At 36.2% G+C, this 22,436-nt stretch overlaps 2 protein-coding genes across 2 annotated transcripts in view; both read left to right on the top strand.

Moving 5' to 3' along the window:
* LOC114526201 overlaps positions 1-22,436 on the top strand; it is an 86,788-nt gene that overhangs the window by 30,782 nt on the left and 33,570 nt on the right. The window lies entirely within an intron of this gene.
* Positions 3,868-20,569, top strand: LOC114526090. Its single transcript, XM_028547591.1, has 19 exons — positions 3,868-3,980; positions 6,606-6,665; positions 6,964-7,111; positions 7,250-7,371; positions 7,509-7,717; positions 7,943-8,135; positions 8,838-8,932; positions 9,191-9,257; positions 9,502-9,726; positions 9,838-9,876; positions 11,395-11,520; positions 11,875-11,947; positions 12,035-12,063; positions 14,456-14,531; positions 16,416-16,444; positions 16,725-16,776; positions 16,865-16,893; positions 19,362-19,951; positions 20,530-20,569. Exons 2-19 carry the CDS (start codon positions 6,606-6,608, stop codon positions 20,567-20,569), a joined length of 2,202 nt encoding a protein of 733 aa, XP_028403392.1. The 5' UTR covers positions 3,868-3,980.

Below are 22,436 nucleotides of genomic sequence, written 5' to 3'. Positions count from 1 at the left end.
CTGAATTAAAGGAAACGAAAATAATTGAAATAAACTTGCTTTTCCATTTGTGCCACTGGCTACCCTATGTGCCACAACTGATTGGCGCAACAAAACTCACCATGTAGTTACGAAACACTTCAATCGTTTTGTAAGTTTGTAACTTTACTAACTTTTATAGCAACTGTACATAATTTAATCCGAGATTTAATCGAAGTTGGGGGGGAGGAAATCATGTCCTTTATGCACTAGATAGACCTCAGATTCCTGACTTTATTCTGCAAAATCTCACGCGGAAAATGCAGGAAATCACATTTGCGGGTCATTAAATTTCAAAAATTTTCGGGGGGCATGCCCCCGGACCCCCCTAGTATGGCTCACGCCTTTGGCGTTTGCATCTCGGCTCTCCAAAACAGTGACCCTGGCTACGCCGCTGCCTAAACTCCGCAAAACGATTTCCCCTTTCCGATTACGCGCTTCGCTATGAGTGAAAATCAACTTATCAAATTGCCTAAATAATGTGAAAGCTATTAAAGTTCTGCGCTCGTCGGGCAGACTATCCTCCGCCCCCCCAAAATTTCTAGGCCCGTACGCCTATGTACTAAGTCCATACTAACTCTCCTGATGAAGGCTCTCAGGTCGAAACGTCGAGAAGTGTTTTGTTTATTTTAGGCAGTTGTTATACCACATTTAATGCTAAGTTGTTCGAAGACGCTGCCATGCTGCTCTCTGGTTGTATAGTATTTAATTTATCGCTTCCCTTCATATCTAAAAGATACCTTGTCATGACGAGCTCGGTTTTCTGTGTTCTAGATCTCGTACAAAAACAACTCAGACACAGAGTTGGAATAATTTTGGCAATGTGCGTAATTGTCTAACGCACATGCCGATTTATTAATTTTTACTTAACAACAAATTAATTATTAATCAACAAACAATAAATTCAATTACTAAACAATTTGCACAGAAAAGGTGGGGCTAATTTAAACGCCCTACCGAATATACTAAGATACCTTTACATTAAGCTCGCGTGAGAAAACGGGGAGGAGGGCGGGTTCAAATTTGATCTGTAATGACCTTGTCGAAGCGAGGAGCAGAATGAATTGGCAGCACATTCTGCTCTTTATCTATACTGACCCTCATCTCCGCTTTCCCAGGCGTTACCTATATGTCATCAGAATTCCAGGGAAATTACCTGCGCGTCAAACTAAAGTATTTAATCTACTTTATTATAAAGTCTCAAGTGCAGGAAGCAATAAATTCTTTATTGGTATCCCAATAATTCCTATAATATCAATAATAATGTGTTTTGGAATGTCGAAGGGTTATGGGTTTCTGTTCCTGTAGTGTCTTGAAAGCAAACTCATCCATAGCACCAGTGCATCATGACAATGTTACTGGAGATTGTGTTGACCAGGATTTGGACCTGGGGAGTTGTTTTGTCACTGCGCATGCGTGGTGGTTTTAGGATAACAATAAATCCATCCTTGCTGATGCTTTCACTCTAGGATGGTTTGCCAAAAATGTTTGAAAATTTTGTGGTATTTTTTTTTGAAAAGTTTCGAATTTTCTGATGCCTTGCGCGAGTTTTGCGCGCACTGCAACAGATTTTCCCAAAATTGAGAAAGCAACTACTGGTACACGAACTGACATTAAAAGCCGCTCGGTTCAAGTAACACTTCACTTCCTCACCCTGGACAAGATAAGCTTATCGAAACATGTGACTTTATTATTCGGGAAAAGATTAAACAAACATGCACGAGTGGGACACCCAGGGCCGCCGAGAGAAATTGTGGGGCCCTGGGCAATTTTTTTCTTGGGCCCTATGACGTCATGGTTTTAGATACCTGCGAGGCATAAAGTACTTCAAAGTGATTTGAAAAAGTTTCATATACAAGCTTGTTTTACAAACAATATCAACGTATCTTAGAAATTAAAATGACAAATAACAATGACTGCAACTGGTACTTTCGACTAGTGTGCGAATAATACACCTATAGCCCAACATTTTTAAGGTGCTTTAATTTTAGGTTCTTTCTTAAGTCCGGGGTCCCTTCAGATTGTGACCCGGGGCAAAACGCCCCCTCTCACCGCCTCTCAGCCTCCTACTTGGACAACATAAGAACTTCTTACGTTTGAAGCTCATCCAACTGAACCATTCCTGTGCGTTACATTGTTGGTGCATTATAACACACATCAAAGAAAGCGCGGATATGCGCCCGATGCATTTCAGCGGTTGGTCACAGTTAATATAATTCGTATTCAAAATGGCCATGATGAGTAGCTTAAACTTTGTCAAACAACATCAATTAGGGAACCTAAACTGGAAAATACTTAAAATATTCAGAGTTTAGACAACCGGAGGTCGAGGAATACCAGAGGTCGGCACCAATAGAGTATACCCTTGAAAATGGCAACGGTAAATTTCTCAAGTGTGTATTTGTACATCAATCTCATATGGAGCGATATCCATGTAAAAATATAAGGAATTATCGCTCAAATGTGACAAAATATAGGATTTTTTAACCAGAGCTATTAAATACAAATGTAAATGTTGCTCTGTAAAACGGCATTTTCTTTATGCCGCTAAACATTTGTTAAATCAACTTCTCAGTGAGGTCGCCAGGCTATAAACATAACAAAAAATATGTTAATGTATAAAATATGTAAATGTGTTCATTCCTCAATACCACAATATTGGAGAAATATTTCGCGTGCGTGGTGACATCAGTCCATAATTTTTGGCAATGAACAACAAATGGAAGTTTTCAGTCGAGGAGTTCGTGGATAATTAAGCCTTGGCGAAGCCCCTTACGCGGGATAATTCAGCCCAGATATTTCGCATTGCTAAAACAGAAAAAGGTTAAATTAATAAGATCTCCGTGTACATAATCGCGACCTTTCATTTTTTGTTTCATAATTGGTATATCTATGATGAATTCAATAGCGACTACCATTTTACTGCCATCACCAAACCCATTCAGGATATAAGTAATCTGTATCAGGGCCGTGGCTAGAAGCTTAATTGGGGGTGTATATTCATTTAATTCGACTTATGCCCGACTGATTTCTTTTGTACGCTATTGCTCTTACGGGTATAAACATGAATATACATGAATATACACACACACCCCCAATTAAGCGGCTTAATAACTATGTACAGGGTGTCCCAAAAAAACCGAAAACATTGAAATCACCCATAACAATGCAATTGTTAGAGTTTGAATGCCTAAGCACTCTGTTGGGACCCACAGGTGTATAAGTGTTTGCCATACTCATTTTTATGCATGCATATGATGCAGTAAAATTTGCTTGTTCGCAAAAATGATATTTATTAACAATATTTACAATTTAAAAATATGGATAACAATATTTAAATGTGCATCTCAAGGACCATGACCTTCGACATGTCCACTTTCTCTAGCAACACAAAGCATTTAGCATTTTATAAGTTGCATGAAATTCGTCAACACGGCATTCAAATTTTAACAATGAGTGATTTCAATGGTTTTCACACCCTGTATAACGAACTCTCGATATATAACTACAAAAATATGATACAGACTACGAGAAACAGATTTAATTGGAGGTGAAAATAGCTTTATCATAAATCCTTCTTAAAATCGTTTCCGCGCAAAACCTGCAACAGAATTATAAGATATCCGTTTATTGTTGAGTAATTCTTTCAGACGTTATATTACCTACATGCACATTCTTCATCCATAAGCTTCATCTTATTATTAAGCGCCTTTTCGTATTGACGAATGTAAATCGATTAATCTCGTGTTGCAATGTGATGACTAAATTAATCAATCGTCGTGGGTGATTATTTTAATGAAGAGATTTGCGAATAGAAGAGTTTTAAATTTCTGTCTGCAATGACGCAAATATAGCATTTCAAGAGACAGTATTCAAAAGCATCGCACTGGTCACTTCATTTGGTTTTTGCTTCAAATCTTTGGTGTTTTTCGATCATTTTCGTTCTGCTTAAAGAAGTGAAGGTAAATTTTATTTTGTTAACAAAGATATCAAACTAAAGCTTTGCTCTCATATCATATAAGTCATATGTCACCAACGATAGACGATCGACAATGTCTGGCTGTTTTTCTGAAGAAAATTTATTCATATAATAATAAACTGACGAACGTAATTATGGGAATTCATTGGCTGGCGACAGCCATGGCATCTCTGATGATTCTAATATTTTATTTCCCAGGCTAAAGGTTCCTGCATTGATAAACTAATTCCATGTCTATGACTAAAGAATATCTAGATAGATTCACTGCAAAATGTATTAAATTTCACTACCCTCTCGTTCGCAGAAAATATACAGAACTCTTGATTTCTAATTCTGTCTCAATAGAAATTCAAATTCGCCACGTAAATCCCCGTCTTGAAGAGGAGAATACCAAAGGATGAGTCTAGGTAATTGTCAAGAGTCGAGAGTCGAGAGTAAAAGGTCGAGAGTCGAGAGTAAAAGGTCGAGAGTCGAGAGTAAAAGGTCGAGAGTCGAGAGTAAAATGTCGAGAGTCGATTTCGCGCACAAAATGATGTTATTTATGTATTAAGTTTACTTTTACTTATATTCACTGCACGTTACCTATGCTAAGAGACTATGGTGACACTGTTTTTTTATCAATTGACGCTTTATGTTTCAACTTCCGACCTGGATGCGTCAAGTGACAGAACTCGACGCACACCTTGCGCTTTTTGTCTCGTTTATCAAGCGCGATCGATTCTGTTAAAGATTATATACTCATATTTCTGAGCGTTTTAGCATTTCTGACACACACGCATGTAGACCTCCACGAAATAAAATGCCTGCATTGAATACGCCACAGACAGCGATGTTTGTAAGTGTTATATAGATCTTGGCTTCCTTTATCTGACCCTTCAGATAAAGGTCAATCACAGCAGGTAAAAGTCTAAAAGTAAAAGTTTATAAAAGAAACTAGTGTGAAAAAGGCGTGTTTGTTTGATGAACAAGTCGCAATATATTTTATTTACGTTACGTTCTAGGGCTTTCGCCAGAGCAACGTCTTCGGACTCAATCATTTGGTATTCATTTTCCTCGCCCGAGTTTCCCGAGTTACCGCTCAAAATATCGGAATATAACCGTTTCAACATTTTTTTATATTTATGCAACACTTTTAAAGACAGAATCGATCGTTTCATAAACGAGACAAAAAGCGCAAGGTGTGCGTCGAGTTCTGTCACTTGACGCATCCATGTCGGAAGTTGAAACATAAAGCGTCAATTGATAAAAAAACAGTGTCACCATAGTCTCTTGGCATAGGTAACGACTCTCGACATTTTACTCTCGACTCTCGACCTTTTACTCTCGACTCTCGACCTTTTACTCTCGACTCTCGACATTTTACTCTCGACTCTCGACTCTCGACAATTACCTGGACTCCCAAAGGATTGTTTACGAAACTGAAGCGAGGTCAAGTAGTGTGACTTTCAGCATTTCGCCGTGCGATGGAATTTTTCATACTTTCATAATTTAGTTTTCATACTAGGTTTGATTCAGTCGTAATTGTCCTGAACAAGTCATTTTAAGTGAAATACTGTTGAGGAAATTGTTGGATAGATTAATTCTTTGTATGAAAATTGTAATTGTTGACTTCACTGCAGCATTCCAATACATCCGCCATCTTGACATGTTGACGAACGGTTACGATTATAAATGAAAACCAGCCCTGAAAGTCAATGTCATTGAAGTATGAGAAAAATGAGAACTGATTACTTAAATTCGATTGACTGCTGTGAATTACATTTTTAGAGATGGTGTGAGTTAAAAAAAAATAATAATTCTAATATACAGCAAATGAAGTGCGAACAAATACACTCGTATAGTTAAAAAATAATAGAAGCGCGACCAGGGTTTAACATATTAAGAAACTTCAGACATTCTTTTGTGTTATATATTGATTAATGACGAGCTTTTGGCTGCCAGTCTAAAATGAACAAATTGATACGCCTACGGTTTATAATTACAGTTACGCCTTTAGCTGCGATTTGCAATCACAAAAGCATATAAGCAAAAAATTCTCGCTGTAGCAAAATCTGTGATGTAACTCTATAGCTTTTTAAAAGAAAATCAGATTCTGGCATTATGATTTTCAACTCAATCTGATTGAGCTGATGTTCTGGCAGATGTTTCCCAATATTACTTAAATTGTTAGTAATAATTATTGTAGTGTAAGTAACTAAACGTTTAAGAAATTTTAATGCAGCAAGAAATTTGTTTTTGCAAATATATAGCTTCCACTTATCCTTTCATATTTTGATCAAAACATTATACTTGTTGACAAAATTCTTAGAAACATCAAATATGTAGCTATTAGGGTACTTAGTATATAAATGCAATTAGAATCGCCACGCAATTTCTTCGAATTTTCGATATCTGCAGCATATATGAACTTGACCTATAACATTAAATTTATCTGAACTAAAAATTTATATCACGTTGCTGGGTTGCGTTTCATGGTCAGTTGGTAACTGGTCATCCTTTGATAAGGCATGAATATATATTGCGTAACAGTTTGAAATCGGGAGAGTTAATTAGCACATCATCAAGCTAAAGTATTCTACAATGCTTATATGCAATAACTTCTTTTCAGATGCTTAAATTTCCGTTTGTTACTACAGCATTGGTCTTGCTTTCTTTGTTCAACGCAAAGGTATTTTTTGTGTTTAGTTTAAAGCCTAAATCAACACGAAAAGAAAGTATAGAGTTTTAATTAGCGACCTATAGCTGTCTTAATGGGAAAGAGCCAATGGAGAGAACTCGATGTAAAAGCAAATGAATGTTGAATTATCGTATACCATACCAATGGATACTCTAATATTGCAGAAGCTGGCGTCTCTGTGTTTAACTGTTAACGATATCACTGTGAATATCTCAAAAATACATTGCAATAACAAGAAGAAAACTATACCATAGTTTTTTGTTTCAAAAACCAATAATTTTTTTTACAGAAGTTGATAATCCGAGAAAATCATGATCCAGGAAATTGTTCAAGATCAAATCATGGCGAACTCATATTGGTAAAAGATAGAGAGAACAGAGATACCATTTTAGTTTGTACTGAAGATGATGAAGTTTTTAGTTGGAAGACGACTGATAGTAAGTAAAATAAACTGCAAAGTATAAATCGTTACTGTTGTTAAGACATGTCGATTATTGAGCGTTGTTGTGCTGAAATGCAAATGCTTTGTTTTCTACCCGTGATAAAATATTTCAGTTCCAAAATATTTCAAATAGATTCGAAACCGCCCGGAGAATTTTTTAATCCTGGTTATGACTGCCTGGATATCTTGAATAAAAACCCGAAATCGAAAGATGGATATTATTGGGTGAATTTCAATGCAGGAAAACCAAAAAAGGTAACGCCTTCCACTCATGCAAACCTTGTATGAACTTAAACTGATTAAAACAATCCACACTCAAACAACTTCCTATCATATACTCTCACGATGAATTGCCTCGCTATATAGTACTGAATGTGTCCTTTTCAATGTAGGTCTACTGTGACATGACAACAGATGGTGGTGGGTATATATTGTTTGGTTACATCAATGGCACTGTAACATGGGGCGTCCCATCAAATAATGAAACTGTTGAACCATTTGGTGGTCCACACTGGTCCAGTGAGTTTGGCGATGTTTCAGTTTTGGATTTCAGAATTCAAGTTGCTTCGGATGATGACATGGAAAAGACGCAGGCTCACTGGTAATTAGTTTATTCGAACGCGTGGAGCAACCTGTGTTTTAATTGAATGCAGCTATATAATACATATTTTTCAAAAAACAGTCTCCAAAATGGTAAACGGTCATTGGAATAAAATATCGACAATATAAAATTATAGGGATATAAATAAAACATTTGATTTATATAATTTATATATAAATGTATTTTATAGATCAATGTTTCGAGATAAACTGTTGTTCATTTCAGGGCATTTCGTTTTAAGAATAAACGTGTCTTAAAGAATTTGATGATTGTTGATCAAGGAGGATGTCCAAACAATTTCCCTGGTGTTGGAGATGTGTCTTATGTCAAAGATTTGATGACGGGTGAAATTGTTTCGAAAGATTTCTCTTGCTCAATATTTGGACCGTATTCTTTTCCTTCTGCAAAAGTTGGCTGGGTGAGATAATTTAGTATCAATAATTTTCCAAACAGTAAAAACTCTCCCAAAGGTGACAAGTTCAACAAGAAAAATAATATCATATATTTATCCAAGTCGGGCCAAATATTAAAGGACAATTTGAGAATCAATTAAAGTTGTAGAAAATTAAGGTTGGAAACATGAACAATAATGTAGCTAGAAAATTGCGCTGTCAAGCTGATGAGGTTATTAATTATCCTCGAAATTGACGAATTTCCAATGATCTCTCAATTTGAAACATTTCTCCGCTCCGATCCAATCCTCTGTGCGATGATATTGCTTTTGTCATCTAGAGCTAAAATGTTTTCAAGGGTATCCATGTTAGTTAGGCCGAATTTGTCGCTCCCATAACTAAAAAGGAGGCTCCGATTCCTGTGTTAGCAGCTTCTTCAAATTAATATAAGGCGAGATGTATGAAATTTTAATCTGTGAAAAATCTACAAATAAATTTCTTATCTCATGTAACTGCAAATGCGTTAATATAACATTTAAGACTCGTTTAATTTGGAATAACGAAATTTTACCATACATAGAGAAAACTGACAATTACCGGAATTAATACACAATTTAAGAATTTTAAGTTTAAATAGCAAAGTGACTTGTATAAATCCTTTTTAAAACAACATGCGTGTTATACCCGAATTCTACATCATTTTATATGTTATCTTAACATTTTCACAGACAATGATGAATCTTTGTTTGGAACAACCATGCCCATATGGTTTTGCTTACCATTGGTTATTTCCAGTTCAGGTTCATTTCTCTGGGGGATTCAGGTATTCATGATCTAAATATGTTAGGAAATGCTAGAGGTTGAAAGAGTCTTAATTCCGAGTGGAATTATACACACTTCAAATGTGTGTAAAGTGTGTATAATTCCACTCGGAATTAAGACCCTTCCAACCTCTAGAATGTATCTTCATCCAGTGAAGTGCCAAAAATCATAATTGTTGGGAAATGTGTAGATGATCAAGCCTAAAAGTTGCAGGTCTTTTCAGCTGCTAACTGAACTATTAATAATCTTTAATTTTCAGTTACGTCAGCAAGGCAAACAGCAGCAGTAGTGGTTCAACTGCATTTTTTGGTTGCGATAAAGGAAAGGTAAGGGTTCTTTTATTCAAATCCCCATATTTAGTTTAAGAGGTGGGGCGAGTTTTGCCAAAGCGTAGCGAACGAGTCAGGCTTAGTGATGTCATGTGATTTTATCCCACCGTTATAATGAGGATCACTACTTTTGCCAATTGATTTAAAGAACTTCATAAGTATACGACCTTCGTCTCCTTTAAAAACCCGTCTACTCGATTAAAAACTCATTTATCATTTTTTGTGGCACACGGTATTTCAGTGTTGTGCATGTTATGGACCACGTGGTGGAAGAGATGTTTACTGTCTTGAAGAATGTGAGGCAACAAATGGTGGTACAATAACAAAACATGCATCAGCTTGGTTCTGGGTCAGATTGAATCCTCCTCGTAAAGTTTGGGAGAAATGCATGGAATTCAAAAGTGAAGAAGAAAATGGTGATAGTGCCTGGTATAAACTAGAGGGAGAGAGAAATATTCCTGTCAAAGTAAGTCTTATATAGCAGTTGATAAATTGCGAATTTTAAAGCATTGTGACTTATATATAGAAAAAATCCAAAATTAAACCTTTCATATAATTAGCACTTTGATCTGTTTAGGGAAGGTGTGGAAGAAGTGAACCATTAATAAATGATGGGGTAAGTGGATCTGAGGCATTTTTTCGTCAATGATACATTCGCAATTTATTGATCGTTCTCACGCTCTTTATATAAAACTATATAACTGGGGGATAGAAGACCCCTCACCTCGCCCGCTCGTAGTGTAAATATATTTTAGCCCAGTGATGGTGTTCAGTGCCAGAAAAAAGTAGCTAATAATGATCTCTCAACAAACCCTTGTACATTAATTAGTGTCACAATTCAGCCGGAAATCAGGTCACCGCGACTTGCGAAAATGTTCTCAGGAAGGATGCTAGGAACCCTCCTACTCCCCACATTTTCAAATTGTTAAATGTATGAAGGGGTTATCGTAAGCTTTCGATCCATGAGTTGACGGTGGTTACTGAAATTTTATTTTCACTGTGTTTTTTTAATTCGTTCCCTGAGTAATCGCACATGAGCAAGTCACGTGCCGTGGGCCAAGTGGTTTGTTTGTTAGTTACTTATCACTACGCACTAAGCAGTTTATATGCACTAGCTGCTACACACTGCTGTAATAAGTAACATAATTTGTTAAACGGGAACGGCTAATGGGCTAGAAGGCCGAAGGGCTAATTTCGTTCCATACTCTGCGAAGCCCAGCGAAGGGCTAATTTCGTCCCATACTCTTGTCAATGAGAGAGAGAGTTGCGAACAGAGACCGGAATTGTCCAGGAAATACATAGCGATGACGTTAGTTCTCAGTCTCCTCATTAGTTAATAATTAGAACAATCACGTGTTCTCAATACCCGATTGAATTGACTGCCGGTGGGAATTTGCTGCCGGAGTGGCAGATTTTTATCCTTTGATTGAATCGTGATTGTCTCGAACCTACTTTCACGGGGCGGTTAGGAATAAGTCAACGTTGAAAAACACAATTTTATCATGATCAGATAATGTTGGCCTTTTTGACAAAATTAGAGCACACAACATATGACACCGATCTGAAATCTGAATGACGCATGTCTTGAATAGTGGAAAAGATCGTAATAAGCGAGACGACTAGCCACGCGCAATGTGTTTCAACATTATACTTATGTTAGATTTCCTTGTCACACACCATGGTATGGTGTGTTTGAATAGCTTGCAATTAATTGTTAGAAAGTGCGCCTCATTGCCGCAATAGGCCTAGATGATGATGATGATGAATTCTTAGAAAGACTGCGTTCACATGCATGGTTTTCGCGTTAAAACTGAAAATTTTTTCGGCGCACAAAGCTGTATTCTGAAGACACTTACAGTAATTTCTGGCAGTTTTCCGAATCTTTTTAGAATAATACCTTATCCCGCGAAATATGAAGCTGCATGTAACACACATTACTAGCCAACGTAATAACAAAGATGTACGAAACTTTTTAATTCTTGCTTGTTACTGCCGTAAATTCATTCTAGCAATAATGAGTTCTCGCACTCATTTAATCGCTGTTATCATGCAGGGGGAATCTTCCCAATCCCCAATGCGTCGTAGCTACTTAATTGATTAGTTCTTCTCTGAACAGCATGATGTAATTTTTCAGGTGGTTGTCGTAGAAAAGTTGCAGGACATTCCGGCAGTCACTGGATTATTGGCCTTTCAGAAAGATAGTCAAACTCTAAATTTAAGAGGCAACGAAACATGGAAAACTCTTGCTGAAGAGGAAAAGGTGCGTAAAGGCAATTTATATATCTATATATCACAAAGCCCGATCCACACATACCTAACGCTAACGTTTGGCCGTCGGGGCGTCGTTAAATAAATGTTAATAATAATTCCGTATTTGCAGAAATAAATCATTTCCATATCTCATATTTTGTGCAGTAATTCTTTACCGTTTATTGAATTCCATGTTACTACATACGTATAACTGGACTGGATTTTGGCTGAAACATATAAATTGAAGGAAGATCAATCACAAATTAAAATAAGCGTTAATAATGGGTTGTTCAAGTTGCGTCATCATGTTCCTAACTTATTCCATCTTATCTATTATGAATTATTATATTCCAAACTTATATAGATCACGCACACTGTGTTGGAGATGTACGAGCAATTAACAACAATGAAAGAAAGCGTTGAGAAATTAGAAAATGGTTAGTTTTAAAAATTAATAAATATCTAAACTTTTGTTTACCAATTGGCATTTATATTAATTTGATATTTTCCTTTTATACCTATAGGGACGGCAAAGAAGTCGGAAACTTTGAAGGTATAAAAAACTAAGATGATAAATTATATAGCGTTTGAAACTTCTAAAGATAAGAAGTTCATGTAGTTCCCTTTCTACGCATTAGCGCTATTGACGCATCTGGATGGAAATGAGTGAATCACTTTATTGCATTTTAGTATTTTTGCACAAGAGAATATATCAAATCCTACACATAATCAAATTTGAGGTATTATGCGTATATATTCACCTTCTGGTGAATATGGCAAAACCGAAAATGCGAAATGGCGGCTAACCGTTTTGTGGACGTTTCTTACAAAGAGATAAGCGAACAAATGCAGTTCTTTTGTGCAAAAATACTAAAACAATTATTCGCCTTAGGCCCGTTGAATATTGGGGAATTATTCCCCTATAATCACATCCCCTTCTGCGAATAATTGTTAATTAGTATAATTACAGAGGGGACTATTGCACATTCTGGCACTGATTGGTCGAGCGACCTCGGAATATTGCGCTATAATCACCTTTCCGGATTTTTCAAAATGGCGGCGAGTTCTTTCTGTATGTCAAAAGTGACAGATGAAAAAGAACGTTATTTTGACAAAAATACTGTACCTGCAAAAGCACAAAAGTTTGGCATAAAATTATTTTCAAGGTAAAAACTATTTTTAGAACGTTTTTCAACTTTATTTTTCCAAGAACATTGTTTATTTGAATCGCCGTAAAACTGTTGAGATATTTGTTTACGTTTGTAAAACATATATTTTCTACAACAGATTGGTTTTTTCAAAAAATCACCTTTAACAATTCAAAAAACAATTATTCACCACAAACAATTCCTTAACTTTCTTACGGAAACCTCTACGCCTAAAGCAATGAACCTGGCCGCGTATTAAATCAGCAACGCTATACAAGCTGTCGGGAAAGCCATACGAAAACTCAAAAGAGGCGTCTCAGATTTTCAGTCTTTAGTGAGTTTAAAGATGAGCTGTGTAGCTTACCTGATCTGGTCCTGAGAGAACATAGAATTGTAATTCCTGAAAGAAAACGAGAGAAAGTTATAGATATTGCCCATGAGCTAGGGTCATATTGGAATAGTTAAAACGAAAGCCTTGATACGCGAGGAAGTTTGGTTTCCTAGGATCAGTCGTTTGGTTGAAAGTGAAATCTTGGCTTTTTTGTCACGTAATAACACCACGAAATGAGAGAGAACCATCACAGATGTCTCAGTTACAGAAAGCACCATGGAGTGAGTTGAGTATAGATTTTAGCATGGCGCTGCATTGACGGCTATTCAAGGTTCCCAATCGTGGAATTGATCAGGTCATATGCTGTCATACCTTTCCTGGATAAGATATTTTCTAAGTATGGAATACCTGAAGAATTGCGGTACGATAGTGCATGGTCTTCCATTTAGCAGTCGTAAATTTAAAAAGGTTGCAAAACATTTATAGGTTTCGCACACACGAAAGTTACTCCATACAGTCGTCGTACCAACAACAAAGTCTGGAAGTAAGAAATGCAAGTTTTCACGGAATTATCGCGCTACTCCTGACACGTCAACCAAAACCCCGCCAGCCACCGCATTAATTGCCCGAGAAGAGTATCTAAGAAGAGTAAGAAAAACCCCAGATAGATATCAAAGTTGACAATATGGACAAGTGTATTTATGTAATTGTGTATTGGTGTATCAACATGTAATAGTTACTAACTAAATTTAATTTATGAAAATTGGAAGAAAACTCTAAAAATGCGTGATACTTTAATATGAACTTGGTTTTAATTTAGAAATTTACATATAGATTTTGACATTTGGGCTTTCAACTCCAGAGAGGGAAGAGATGTTATGTTTAAACCTACTATCATTATAGGAATAAATTTGTATGAATAATTTAGTAGTCTTTCGTGACCTTTTTCTGCTAATTTTTGCGCCAAATGAATAAGAATCTTGTGACGTTCAGGTCCTATTCCACCATTGGTTCCGAAACCGAGTTGAGTAAAAGAGCCCATTCAAACGTTTAAAACCCTCTGTTGGTGTTTTCTCTTCTTTTTGTTCTCATGTTCTTTGAAATTGCCTGGGTTGACCGGCCTTGGTTATGTTTGGGGTTTACATGTGACACGCATACGTCGAAAAATGCAGCAGCTCCACGTAACAAAAATCCGTCCGCCTTTGTGTCCAATCTCGCTTTAGGACTTTTGATGGCCGATCCCAGGTCAAATCTCTCCTTGTTGAGGGGGTAATTTTAGGGTAATTGAGGGGAGTGTAAATCTTTATCGCTTATTGATGAACTCCATAACTATGTCACTACAAACATATAAGATGACCTAATTTTTGCTGAAAATTAATACGAAAATCATGCACAAATCAAAATACAGTAAACCTTAATACTGGCACGCTGTAATAACTGAGTCATTATGTTCCTAACTTATATAGATGATGCACACTGTGTCGGAGCAATTACGAGATTTCCAAACAACAGTGAAAGAAAGAGTAGACAAACTAGAGAGTAGTAAGTCCTAAATTTTAATAAGTGACAAAGTTTCTGTTTACCAAAAGGCAAATAAAATTTAGTATTTCGCTTTTGTTCCTACACTGTTATTTTCAGGGAGTTATTTTAACTCTCCCATTATCCTTTTTTAGTGGAGTTAAAAATTTAACTATAGTTTTGGAGTAAAAATAACTCTCTTTGAGGGGTTAATAATTTTTAGACCTTATTAACTATGCAGAATTAACTCCTTTTGGGGGAGTTAAGCAATCTAACCCTCTTTTATGAGTTATTTTGACTCACCTATTACCCTTTTTTGGGGGTGATAAAAATTCAACTCTCTTTTTGGAGTTAAATAAAATTCAAAATGGCGTGCACAAGAGGAGCGGGTTAATAGTTTATTATAAATTTTAGTCTTATAAACGTGAATTGATTTAACTCTGGAGTGAAAAAGGCGGAAAAGGCTTGTAAAAATTACGAATGTTTGTGCCACTAATATAATTTGACTTCTAAACCCTATATTTTAACTTATATCGCTTTCTTCATCCCGATGTATAAAGTTTCTTCCTACGGCATTTAACTTTTAAGTTCAAGTTTATAAGGCTGTTCTGTTCATCTGTATATAAAAGCCATTCCCCCCATAAAATAGGGAAAAATGGCAGGGCTGACGATGATCTATTGATTATATATGTTATTTCTGGCTGTGAGGTCGTTATTTCCGTTTTCGAGACCGTCGGCACAGTTTTTTGTATCCGGTAATCCGGGCCGAAGCTGCCGGTAAAATATAATGTGTTTATTTTTTAACCTTTGCCGTAGGCCGAGGGAAGTTTTCGAGACCGAGAGGACAGATTTTTGCCTCCGGGCTGAAGCTGCGGTATATAACGTGTTTATTTTTTTACCTTTACACTATTGACTTCATGAAACACAAAAAAAGCAAAAAAATTAGCAAATAACTATATAAAAACTATAATTTCTGCAATCTACAAGGCTACAAGCCATTTCAGAATTTTTATACGTCAACAACTCCTTAAAAGGATATCCTAGTCGGGAAACAGCCAATGAAATGGCAGATATTGTTACCATAGCAACTAAATCACGGCAAATTCGGGCAAATCGACTAGAAAAACAACGTAAAATGCAGCGAAAAAAGGAGTAAAAAATCCAAACTAAGACGTTTTTCGGGTATGTTTTTTATTTCTAACATACTTTTAGTCTTTTCCGGAAAGGTTTTTACACATTTTAGCCTTACGTTGCTTTGGTTTGGCCGTTTTATTCACATTTCACACCGGGCCGGATGCATTTCAAGCGGGCCGGATGCAAAAATCAATATTAAATAGGTCATTTTATCACTTTAAAATTTACAGTAATCAAAGTCTTTCAGAAGTAATTCATAATTTAGGGTATAGGAAGAGTATTATTGAGGTTAAAAGCAACAACTGATGTTAGAATTATTTAAAAGTGGGCTATAAAAAGGTGATCCTTTCAGACAATTAATATAGCAATTCAGAGCTTTTGTATTGATCTGTCTTTTCAAATATACAACTCACAATATTATACAAATGCATGTGAATTGATAATAAGAAATTTTGTGAGATAAATTTACCAATATGACATTACGAGAACCTTTCGCTTTAATGTTTTTAGTTTAATAATCCAATACACAAACACAATTTGCATCAGAACTCTGAAAGTAGAAATAATATAACTCCGATAGTGGAGTTACCACTGCTTAACTCCTTTTTAAGAGTTACATTTTAACCCCTAAATGATAGTTATTTTGACTGCAAAAACGGAGTTAATATTTTACTCCAAATCTGGAGTTACTTTTAACTCCAAAAAGTGAGTTGTTCTGTACCTTTTTCCGTAACTCCTATTTTAGGAGTTAAAATAACTCCCTCAAAATTATAGCGACGGCAAAGAAGACGGAAACTTTGAAGGTGTGAAAGTTAGAAACTAAAATCATATAGCGTTTGCATCTCTAAGCATAATAAGGATAAAGCCTTTGCATCTAAGCAATGACGCTACTGACGCTCACTAGAGCACCGATTAAAATTTGGATAGTCGTTAAAAAATCCAACTTTCGCCCGTTATTCTCCCTGCATTTTTACCTTTTAGGGTTGTGAAGAAAAGATTTAACCCCAAAATTTAAGTTTACCCGCGCTGCAAATTCTTCATACAATAATTATATCTAGCTATATGTATGAAAATAATTTACAGATCACACAAGGTGTGTCGCAACTTAATGGGCAATTGGCAATTGTGAAAGATCGTAAGTCAATAAATATTTATGAATCACTCAGTTATTGCTTTTCCAACATGCGATTAACATTTATTCCTTCTTTTTTAAAATTATATAGAAACGGTGAAGAATTCCAGATACTTGGAGGTAATTATAAAGCAGTTCAAATAATATTGCGTTAAAAAATCATGAAGTATAAATCATTGAGCATACAGCATACAAGAGAAACTTACTGAGCACTGGCTAAATACTTCCGTTAATATTCATTCTGTTAGCAACTTCCGTGCAAATTTATTCTTATACCAGTTATGTTCAAAGGTAAAAAACACCTTCTTCCAACATGCATGCAATAAATAAATATAAGCCCCCCATTTACACCAAAGTTGATTTATTGGCACGGCCAGGCATTATTTGTGCTCCGCAGGGACCGGTTGTTCAAAAGCCGGTTAACCCTGGGTTAAAGCAAATCTCTACATTATTTTTTTAATCGCTAGTTCAAAAGCCGGTTAGCTTGACCCTGGGTTAAAACAAATCTCTACATTAATTTTTTTTTCAACAAAGTTGAATATCTTTTTCTATAAATATTTTGTGGACCGTCGACAAAGCCATATTTTTTTAAAGGTTTTGAAGCGAACAGTGGTTCGGAAGCACTTAAACCAAGACACTGGATTAAAATTTAACCCATGCAGCGTTAGCGCTAACACAGCTTTCAACAACCGGCCCCATGGGGCCTGCAGGCTACCAAAACAAAGACTAACTTTAACCAACCTCCTACGAACCAGCCTGTTATCCAAATATTGAAATTCAGTATATCGCTATTGTATTAAAATTTGCAAAGGAATATGGGAAGCCCCATACCAATATGGAAAAAGTAGGAAATTTCATTTTATAAGTTGGTCAATATCACATGAATACTTAAAATAATATACCCACAAGTATATTGGCTCCCCACAGTTCTCGAAAATATTCTCTAGAAGTTAATAAATTTCAGAGGAACAAAGTGTAAAATCCATCGTTATTATCGTCATTCTTAAATAATTAGGGTAATAAAAAAATAATCAGCCAGATATTACATCACCACCCAACGTTTTGACACTCCGGTCTAGTGTCTTCATCAAGAGGTAACCTGACGTTTAAATCTTTGACCTTATATACTCTTAACATGGTGGCTTCTTCGAAAAAGAGGTAATTATTTTCTGCGTCATCCCTATTTAAGGCACAAGGAAGCGTTACTATATATGAATATTTTATAACCAAAGCTGTTTAAAGTCTATTTAGACTGCCCCTCTTGGTATAGACTTGGTAATAAATAAAATCATGTAAGGCTGTTTATGTGCATTCAACGGACCGAATCCATAGTAATAAAAATACAAGATCTGGCCAAACTGGTACAAGGATTTGCATTAAGGTTCTAGAATTCCAAAAAAACGCCTTCGTCCAACTCATTTGTGCTGCGCATAGTAAAGAGCAGATATATTAAATAAAACGATCAAAAACCCAAATGGAAAAAAGTACTGCATTTTTTCAAAAACTTTACTAATAGCAGGTAGCTAAATAGTTTCATAATATTGTTACTATGTTTTGCGTTTAAACCATGAATCGTTGCGAAGAACGTCACTAGATGCTATTCCGGGTTTTCGTCTTGTGAGTGATGTCTGATTTAAACAATTTTGATCAAATTTTTACATGCACTATCCAGACCATTTTTAAGACGATTACCCAACTGTTAGGAAAATAAATAGCCTTTGACATGCACGTTCCGACATATCATTTCCAATATATCTGCACAGTATCACTATTATTTTAAGTTCTCCTGTTTATGCGCAGATTATAAATTATGTAAAATATTTGTAACGGCCGCAGCGCAAGCTGTTCGAAACGACGACGATTTGCCTACGTCACGACGTTTTAGAGTTCGAAGAAACAAATTCAGGGATATATTTTACAGGCAACAATTTATTAGTCTTGACCAAGTAACAACCTTACTCCTCGAGAATCATTAAAGTTGTCGATTATATAGTTGTCGTAAACTGAAATAACGAATATATAAAACTAAGTTCATGCATTCCTAATTACTATACCAGCTAAAACTACTAAACTGTATCTTAAACTAAAGGAATAATAAGCTATACAGATTATGAATACCTATCACATGCACCAAAACATGTTCTAAAACAGCTCAATCTTATCATGCAATTATTGAGACTAACACACTAAAAGAGAAACTACCAACTAACTAAATAACAATCGTAAAAGATAAACTTACATAACAGTCCCGCTTTGTCAAGGCGAACGATGCACAAACCGAGATGTTCGAACAGATGGATGAGCTACGAAAACTTGTTCGAAACTTTTATTACAAGTTTTCTCGACGAATACACATACCAACTGCGCGAAAAACAAGATTGTGCAAACCTTTACCTGTCCCAAATTGGAACTAGTTACCGCGTCATAACTAACCACTAATTAACCAAAAAGTTCCTGCTATTGTTCAATCGAGCTGAAAGCCGCCACAATATTATATATAACTTCGGCCGGTGAAATTTTTGCAATTAATAGGTATTAGAAATAGGAAATGAAAACTGTTAGACCACAATTTTAAATTATGTATATAGGCACTGAATCCTGGTGTTTGGAAGCTTGTGGCTCGTTTTTCAAACAACGACGGAAAAAATTGGATGAAAGATGCCAATTTCTGGTTTGACAAAACGTCACCTTACGGAAGAACAACGGATCCTTCGTTGAACCAGGACATGATATCCCAAGCTTTTTGGTTTTCACCTGCGAATAACATAAAAATTACCAGAAGTGATGACCCAACTCACACAGCTCTGTTAGAAACAACCAACAATTGTCTCAACGGAAAAACATTTCGTGAGTTTATCACTTCTTTTGGAAACTTTCGTAATGGAGCTGTTTGGTCGAGTAACAAATGTCTGGGTAGTTGTGCGATTAAATATGGCGGGTTATATCAGAGCACGACTGGATTTGGGATGCATAGTTGCAGCAGTGGTATTCAAAGTAGTAACTATATCGGGTTTTGGTGTGAGTGGTCTGCGGATGCTGCAGTGATGATGATTGGTGGAGGTGGAAGTGGTTGTGGTAGAGCAGATCATGGGATTGGAATAACAGAACAAGATCCCGCACAGTTTGGCGGGAGCGACACTTACGCGGACTTTGGTTATGAGACAAAAATGGGCCCCAGGTATGTCGAAAACAACCTTCAAAAATCATACGCTTTAAATTTGTGGGTCCGTTAAAGCTATAGTGCATTTTTAATTAAAAAAACACTTTTTCGTTGCTGAATAAATATTCATTTATATATTCATTTATTATTAAAATCAATTAATTGAACCAGGAGATGTTATAACACTGAATAGAAACTCGTCATCAAAGGTATATAAAGCAGATCACTGTTTTTTATATTAATTTAATTATGATTAAACGCTATAATTTTATTCTTATCAATGTTTATTAGTTAGCGAAAAGTAGATTTGAACTGACTCCTCCGCATTCAAGAAAACAAGTGCCCTCAAATTCAATCAAGTTTTCAATGGCGAATGTAGCAAATACCTCATGCCAGATTTAATTTAAAGTTAATTTAAGGTTCGTTCCAACATAACCACGAGCAACGTGGCAGCAGCGTCTTCAAACAACTTCCAATCAAATGTGGTATAACACCTGCCTAAAACAGACAGAAACACTTCTCGACGTTTTAATCTAATTGTCTTTCGTCAGCAGAGTTAGTGTAATAATAATCTGCGACTTCTTTCATTATCATAGGAATCTCTGGGACATGCCTGAAGATAACCTAGTGCACTAAATATTTTTTTCGGATTTTTGGTTGGTACTGTGCGCCCTATAGACCGCCCTATATGTCGTGCCATGCAATGTCAATGAAAGAGACGTATTTTGCAATATACCGAATCGGATAATTGCTAATTTGTTTCTACCTGTATGTCGGTGAACAAATATATTTCTATGTTACATCACATTCACCATACACTAAGTTTTTTTTTATATATGAAGTTTCAATTCATTCTCTTCAAAAGTCTTACCAATTTCCACCGCTGTGTCCATTTACCAATATACATCCAAGGAGCTGCGTCTGAACTTTTTTCAATAATTAATATAGAAATTAATATAATATAAATGATAATGTGTACTGTGTTGAAAGATGCCTGCCAAATCGTGGGTTAAGGTCGCTGTAAATCTAGAAACCGATAAAATGAGATAGATACATAAAAAAATTCGGTATTTCCACACGAAAAGGCAAGATGAAATTCAGCCCTAGAATAAAATCGATGTCAATCAGCGTTACAGGATTACGATATGTATGGAGTAATACGATACTGAGAAGATAACCTAGGGCACTAAATAATTTTCTCAGATTTTTGGTTGGCACTGTGCGCTCTATAGACCTATGTCGTATATGAAATGTCAACGTATTTTCAAATACGGAATCGGATAATTGCTAATTTGTTTGTATCTGTATGTCGGTGAACAAATATATTTCTATGTTACATCACTTTTACCATACACCGGAGAAATTTGTGTTTATATGAATTTTCAATTGCTGCTCACCGAAAGCCTTGCCAATTTCGCCGCGTTGCCGATTTAGCAATAGAGAGCTTAAGCATGCGACGTTTTTGTCAACACGGACGTCACGCGTACAAAATTTAACGGCTAAAAATGGCGTCAGCCGTTCTTGCTTAAAATCTACGACGGGAAACTGCACGGACTGCGGTTTCTGATTTTAAACAAAAACGGCTGACGCTATCTATAACGCCAAAATTTTGTACGCGTGACGTCCGTGTTGACAAAAACGTCGCATGCTTAAGCTCTCCAATATACACCCAAGGAGCTGCGTCTGCAGTTTTTTGAATAATTAATATAGAAATTAATATAATATAAATGATAATCTTTAGGGCATGTGTCTGTTTGGAATGTCGGAGGTCTATGGATCCCGTTTCTGTACTGTCTTGAAAGCAAACTTATCGATAGCACTAGTACATCATAACCATGTTACTGAAGATTGTGTTGACCAAGATTTGGACCTGGGCAGTTGTTTTGTCACTGCGCATGCGTGGTGCCTGATAGCCACATAATCAAATAACGTCACTCCAAAAAGCGAGGCCCCATAAATAAAAATAAGTGCTTTTAAAGCTTATAATAAGCTATCGGAGCAAAATAAATAACGCGAGCTCTTATGAATCAAAGCGTGATGCCCAATAAGTACCCCTGCGATGCAACCAGATGAAGCTTCTCCCAAGAAAATTGTAATGTGATGGGAACGTCAGGGGGTCAAAGGGAACGTTTTCCACGGGACCAAGGGTTGCAAGGGCTATAAGAATAGCTAAAAGCTGTTTTTAGAAGTATATGTCCCTCAGAAAACGTTTTTAGATTATTTATAGTTTAGGTGATGCAACCTGCGTCTTCCCCAAAATTCACCTTTCCTACCCTCTCAATGCTCTGGTCATGGATTATCACGCTACAGCATTAAAAAAATAGTGCCGAAGACTTTCACAAATTATTGGTCTAAATTTTCCAACAACGCTTCAGAAATATGTTTTTATTTAACTGTTGAATATCGGCTGCCTGCGAGTTCAAAAGCTCTGCCATTAGCGTGAATCTCAAATAAGGTAACCTTGAATCGTAAGTATTTCAAAAAATTATACAGGAATAGGCCA

This window comes from Dendronephthya gigantea, unplaced genomic scaffold (genome assembly GCF_004324835.1).
Source record: "Dendronephthya gigantea isolate DGI-Jeju-01 unplaced genomic scaffold, DenGig_1.0 000037F, whole genome shotgun sequence".
In the NCBI taxonomy this organism is placed as follows: Eukaryota; Metazoa; Cnidaria; class Anthozoa; order Malacalcyonacea; family Nephtheidae; genus Dendronephthya; species Dendronephthya gigantea.
The sequence above is the reverse complement of the archived record's forward strand: the minus strand, read 5'-3'. Positions and strand labels throughout refer to the sequence as shown.

Bases quoted from the DNA above. Each gene is read 5' to 3' on its own strand.
- LOC114526090 (XM_028547591.1), top strand. From the start codon at position 6,606: ATGCTTAAATTTCCGTTTGTTACTACAGCATTGGTCTTGCTTTCTTTG. The intron at 7,372-7,508 runs GTAACGCCTTCC...TTTTCAATGTAG, and splicing joins ATGCAGGAAAACCAAAAAAG to GTCTACTGTGACATGACAAC. The intron at 9,877-11,394 runs GTAAGTGGATCT...GTAATTTTTCAG, and splicing joins AACCATTAATAAATGATGGG to GTGGTTGTCGTAGAAAAGTT.